General features: G+C 50.6%; 1 protein-coding gene across 1 annotated transcript; it reads left to right on the forward strand.

Annotated features, from left to right (window-relative positions):
* The first annotated feature begins 794 nt into the window (after positions 1–794).
* Positions 795–2,213, forward strand: LOC139831296 (peroxidase 2-like). The gene is made up of 2 exons (XM_071820601.1): positions 795–1,085; positions 1,212–2,213. Exons 1-2 carry the CDS (start codon positions 795–797, stop codon positions 1,989–1,991), a joined length of 1,071 nt encoding a protein of 356 aa, XP_071676702.1. The 3' UTR covers positions 1,992–2,213.
* Positions 2,214–6,481: the final 4,268 nt, after the last annotated feature.

Raw genomic sequence — 6,481 nt, forward strand, 5'->3', positions numbered from 1 at the left:
GCTGTCGAGTCTGAAAAATGAGCTTTGCCTCGGGCTTCATAGAAACTCGGTGTGGCTCGGGCTAGCTCACGAGCCAAGCACCCTTAGTCACTGCCCGGTGGGCCCATAGAAGAGTAGCATGAATAACAGCGATGGATCCTTCATACGCCGATGACCTATCAAACTTGGGGGAGAAATGAATGTGACGAGGACGTAGTGGTGGCTTGGGAAAGCTACGAGTGGTCGCCATGGTGTCAACTGTCGCGACGCTGGATGGAGGCATGGTAGATCGGGGCGCTGGATGGTGATGGAACGGACGGCGGATTGGCGTGTGGCGACATACTGTGCCGGCGGCGGGGACGCCCTGTGGAGGCGGCGGCGGATTGGCGTGCAACAGCATCGTTTGTTGGCGGCAATAGCCAACAGGTAGTTAGTTCCCGATACTTCATCTCGTAAATTTACCAGCCGTTGGTTAACTAGTTAGTTGCAGATGTATAGGTTCCATGCACAGCACCCTTTTGTAATATTCGAGGTCGAGTGTCAAACCAGGGCATGTACGCAAATCCATCATGGCCACGTAGCCGCAGTATGCATAAGGGAGGAGCAATAAAGCTGGCGCCGCCGCGACTCATCAACCTGTGTGTTTGTGTGTGCTCGCAACATATCACGGCTGGCCAGTTGACTTGCCAACAAAAATCCGCTGCAAAAGTACACACGGGTTACGGCTATAAATACACATGCAAAACAGCAAGTTTACTCCATCCCATCTTCTCTCGAGCAAAACACAAGACCCGAGCAGGAAGCTAGGTAGGAAGATGGCCAAGCTTGCCATTCTCGCCGTGCTCGCCTCCTTGCTCGGCGCCGTGTCCGGCGAATTCTCAATCTACGCCGGCTACGGCTTTCCACCCCCGAATCCTAGCGTGCCCTATCCGCTGCCACCGGCTTGCCCTCCGCTCAGCCCTGCCCCTGGGCTCAAGGTCGGCTACTATGCCGACAAGGACAAGTGCCCTGGGGCGGAGGAGATCGTGAGGGAGGTCGTGGAGAAAGCCACCGCCGGCGAGAAGGCCGGGCTTATACGCCTCTTCTTCCACGACTGCTTCGTCGAGGTACCAACACGTACATTCATTTCTTGCAGTATTCTTCGTATATGTAGTTTGTGCATGAAATGTAAGGTACGTAATTAGAGTAGCTGGCTCACAAATGTTGTCCGTACGTTGGCGTGGTTCTCCCAGGGCTGCGACGGCTCCGTCCTGCTCAGCGGCACGGACACGGAGAGGACGGCTGTCCCCAACCTCAGCCTGCGTGGCTTCGAACTGATTGAGGAGGCAAAGGCTAAACTCGAGAAGCACTGCCCAGGCATCGTCTCGTGCGCCGACATCGTCGCCTTCGCTGGCCGCGACGCCAGCTACAGCCTGAGCTACGGCAGGATCAACTACCGTGTGCCGGCCGGCCGGTACGACGGGAAAGTATCGCGCGCCAACGACACCTTCCAGAACCTGCCGCCGCCTTTCGGGGACCTCGCCCTGACCACGGCCATGTTCGCCGCCAAGGGGCTCAACCAGAACGAAATGGTCGTGCTTTCCGGCGCGCACTCCATCGGACGCTCAGCCTGCTCCTCCTTCCCCGACCGCCTCCCGCCGGCCGCCAACTCCAGCACCGCCATGGAACCCAAGCTCGCCGGGCAGCTGACCGCGACCTGCAGCGCCGGCAGCAGCGTAAACGTGCCGCAGGATGCTGTGACCCCCGACAGGTTGGACAACCAGTACTATAAGAACGTCATGAGCCGCGATGTGCTCTTCAACTCCGACGCGTCGCTCACCACGTCCTCGCAAACCGAGGACCTGGTGGAGTTCTATGCCGGTAACCTTCCCTTTTTGGGTGGCAAGTTCTTAGGCCCACTCGCGTGGTACCATGACTTTGAAGATGCCATGGTGAAGATGGGCTACATCGGGGTGAAGACCAGCGCCGAGGGCGAGATCAGGAAGACATGTGCGTCGATCAACAAGCCCTAGTGCCCTGCCTGCACCGGTTGATGGTCTGGCCATCTCGACACCCTTGGACTAGTGAGAACAATGTTTCATAGTGTCGTGCTCTTTGGTGTTCTTAGTCCCAGTCATCGTTTCTAGTTTGCTTATTCATTTTACCATGTTTGTAATTCTTACTTGACCACTACCTCCAACGCCCGCATTCTTTTCTATATATATTGAGATCCACGAGTTAATTTGATCTGTTAATCGATAATGTATGTCCTTTATGGATGATCTATATGTTATTACCACTCTCGTTTGTGATTAGATTATCTGGATGATCTCTTTTCTTCTTCACAAATCAACACATCCATCTTCATTCCTGACTGGATGCTCTGGCTGAAAAGTGCAGTTACACAAGGGACTCTTAGTATCAAAGTAAATGATGAGATGAGTGAAATGGACTTTTGGCTCTCGGGTGCCACACACCCCCGTACACCTAAAAAATTGTAGTACTTTTAAAAAGTAAAAAAAAAACTGAATCTTCTTAGAAACCAAGGATGTTCGAGTTTGTACTCGTGAAAAAAATGTTTGGAAAAGAAACGATTCCCATGGTCTTTAGGAAAAAAAACAAAATTAAGATAAATATAAAGTGAATAGTACCTGGTCATGGGGCGTTTCGAGTTTTTTTTAGCTAGGATACAATGAAAGTAATTTTCTAGGGAAATATTTATATAGAAGTATAATACCTAATCATCTTTGATTTCAAAAAAAAGTTCAAATTTTTTTAACCTTTGTTTTTTAAAAATCTTTCCAAGTATGGGGGTGTGTGGTACATGAGAGCCACTCTGCATTTCTGATGAGATGGGCCCTTATTTTGGTAATTATAAGGGAGATAGGCAAGTTGTGGCCGTGGGCTGTGGGTGGCTAGTTGTTCGTCGCCTACGTTTCAATGTTGAATGCTATTACATTGCCAGTAATCCCCTTGGCTGCCTCCTAGGCTTCTACTTTGAGCTCAGCGCCACTGAGGCCGGCCTCCGTGCATGGTTACCGGCTAGCTATTTATGACTTACTTTTCCCTTAAACATTATGCATTTTTTCCTACTATGTCTACTATATTAAATGGTTAGAGTTGGTGGAATGGTTGATAGGTCGTCCCTCTCCTCCCGCATGGGGAAATTCGCTCACGCCGAAAAACCCAAAGGAAACCAAGTTTCGGTCCCACGCATGATCCCCGACACCCTCTCAGCGTCCGCTAAAAAGACAGGAAGGAGCCAGGGTCCATTGTACCACGCCTGGACGCACTACCGGAAATCGTATCTTTGCCGTGTGTTTCCTTCTTTGCCGGGTGCTTTTACTCGGGTACACGGCAGTGAAGCTCTTCGCCGGGTGGCAAAACGAAATACACGACGACGAAAACTTTGCCGAGTGTTGACACACGGCGAAGAATAAACACACGGCACAGCAGAAAAAATGCACTCGGTAAAGATGAAGACACGGCAAAGAGACTCTTTACCGAGTGCCGCCACTAGATACTCGGCAAACAGAGCTGCCAGCTGGCGAGTAACGCATCCGGCTGACGGGGGTATAACGGTACCTTTCTTCACCGGGTGTCACCAGTTAGACACCCGACAAAGATCATCTTCGCCGGGTATTTTACGGAGATACACGGCAAAGAAATATTCCCAGGCCGGCGCGAGATCTCCCGCCCAACAAATAATTTGCTTTGCCGTGTGTCTTCTCGAAGGTACACGGCGAAGGCCTTCTTTGCCGTGTGTATTCTAGATGGTACACGGCAAAGCCGTTGTTTGCCTTGTATTTCATTGGGGTACTAGGCAAAGACGTCCCGTTTCGCCCCGTGGCGGCGCGCGAAACCGAAAAAGTTGGCCACATAAAATGACACGTTCAGGAGCTAAAAATGTTTTTTCCGGAAAATCTGGAGCAGGGGAAAGTGGACGCGTAGTTCAAATTTGGCCCGATTCCAGCGACATAGGCGGGAGACGACGCAGGATCGTACGGCTTCCCGGAGAGCTAGCGCGCGGGGCGGGTATGTGGAACGTGTTGCGTAGGCGTTCTTCTATCGCTGTGCACGGGTTTCCCTCAACCCTAGTTCGCGCCCCATGTACTTGCTTCACAAAAAACCCCCATTTCGGCACTCGGAAAATGGAAAACGGGTTTTTCGTGGCCATGATGGGAAAACCTCACACACGGCGTTGATTCCCATCCCATGGCACACGCATGTGCGCGATGTGGCCTCGTTCCGGCAAACTATGCATGCCCATTGGACATAACCTAGCCCGTTTGACCTAAAAGCCGTAGAACTCCTTAGGTGATAGCTCATTTCGCGAATGTTTTTCCGGAATAACTGTCTAATTCCAAGTTTGAAATTTTTCCTCGCATATGGGTCACATAAAATGACGCCTCGCGAAGGTCTCACATTTTTTGATTTTTTTTGAATTAGTTTTGCTCGGAATGGGTCACACCAGCCATCCCGTTTCGCCCCGTCGAGCTCGGCGGTGATCCTGTTTGGAGGCGCGCGAAACCGAAAAAGTTGGCCACATAAAATGACATGTTCAGGAGCTAAAAATGTTTTTCCCGGAAAATCTGGAGAAGGGGAAAGTGGACACGTAGTTCAAGTTCGGCCCGATTCCAGCGACATCGGCGGGAGACGGCGCAGGATCCTACGGCTTCCCGGAGAGCTAGCGCGCGGGGCGGGTGTGTGGAACGCATTGCGTAGGCGTTTTTCTATCGCTGTGCAAGGGTTTCCCTCAACCCTAGTTCATGTCCCATGTACTTGCTTCACAACAAAGCCCCATTTCGGCACTTGGAAAATGGAAAACGGGTTTTTCGTGGCCATGATGGGAAAACCTCAAACACAACGTTGATTCCCATCCCATGGCACACGCATGTGCGCGATGTGGCCTCGTTCCGGCAAACTATGCATTCCCATTGGACATAACCTAGCATGTTTGACCTAAAAGCCGTAGAACTCCTTAGGTGATAGCTCATTTCGTGAATGTTTTTCCGGAATAACTGTCTAATTCCAAGTTTGAAATTTTTCCTCGCATCTAGGTCACATAAAATGACGCCTCGCGAAGGTCTCACATTTTTCTGATTTTGTTTTGAATTAGTTTTGCTCGGAATGGGTCACACCAGCCATTCGGTTTCGCCCCGTCGAGCGCGGCGGTGCTCCTGTTTGGAGGCGCGCGAAACCGAAAAAGTTGGCCAGATAAAATGACATGTTCAGGAGCTAAAAATGTTTTTCCCGGAAAATCTGGAGAAGGGGAAAGTGGACGCGTAGTTCAAGTTCGGCCCGATTCCAGCGACATCGGCGGGAGACGGCGGAGGATCCTACGGCTTCCCGGAGAGCTTGCGCGCGGGGCGGGTGTGTGGAACGCATTGCGTAGGCGTTCTTCTATCGCTGTGCACGGGTTTCCCTCAACCCTAGTCCGCGTCCCATGTACTTGCTTCACAAAAAACCCCCGTTTCAGCACTCGGAAAATGGAAAACGGGTTTTTCGTGGCCATGATTGGAAAACCTCACACACAGCGTTGATTCCCATCCCATGGCACATCCTCGGGTGGGATTAGGATTCCTAGTAGATTCATAGGTGGATGCATGGCGTAAAAACTAATTTTTTTTTGATATCGTATGGTTAATTAAATGCACTATTGTATATCTGTTTTGGCACCTACTAAAGGATGGAGAACCGTGAGTGGATGTACACGGGGCGAACCCGTCAGGGGGGAATGACCGGGGAATGGATACAAAAGACCAAGGAGTTCATAGAATCAGCGTTTGATAAGAAGAGACATGATATAGCTTGGTGCCCGTGTCGCGACTGCGGTAACAAGAAACAACAAACAAAGGAGACAGTTGGTAAACACCTGGTGAAGTATGGTTTCACACCATTCTACCACACTTGGGATTTCCATGGTGAGACAAAATCAAAGCGTGCGAGGACCGATGGGGCTGGTGGGAGTCATGGCATGGGAGAATTTGACACTGGGATTGATGATTGCTTAGAGGACTTCCGTAATGCACATGCACCTGAGAATCCAGTTGTAGAGGAGACACAGGAGGAGGGGGAGAAAAGCACAAAGCAGTTCTACGAAGCTCTGTTTGCGGCACAGAAACCCCTACACGAGCTTACTGAGGTTACTCAACTAGATGCCATTGCATGCTTGATGGCCTTTAAATGCGACCGAAACCTGTGTAGAGATGGATTCGATGATCTTCTGACCATCGTTGGAAGCCTTCTGCCGACGAATCACTTACTGACGAAGAACATGTATGAGTGTGTGAAGATCCTTCGTGCACTTAAGATGTCATATGAGCAGATACACTCATGTCCAAAGGGATGCACTTTATTTAGAAAAGAGCATGCAGAAGCAAAGTACTGTGTCAAGTGCAAATCCTCAAGGTATTTCGAGGTTGACGCCGGTAATGGACAGAAGAGGCAAACTGGAGTAGCCCAAAAGATCCTACGGTACCTTCCATTCCTACCAAGGATCCAAAGGCTCTTTATGACTGAG

This window comes from Lolium perenne, chromosome 1, assembly GCF_019359855.2.
Source record: "Lolium perenne isolate Kyuss_39 chromosome 1, Kyuss_2.0, whole genome shotgun sequence".
Lineage (NCBI taxonomy): Eukaryota > Viridiplantae > Streptophyta > Magnoliopsida > Poales > Poaceae > Lolium > Lolium perenne.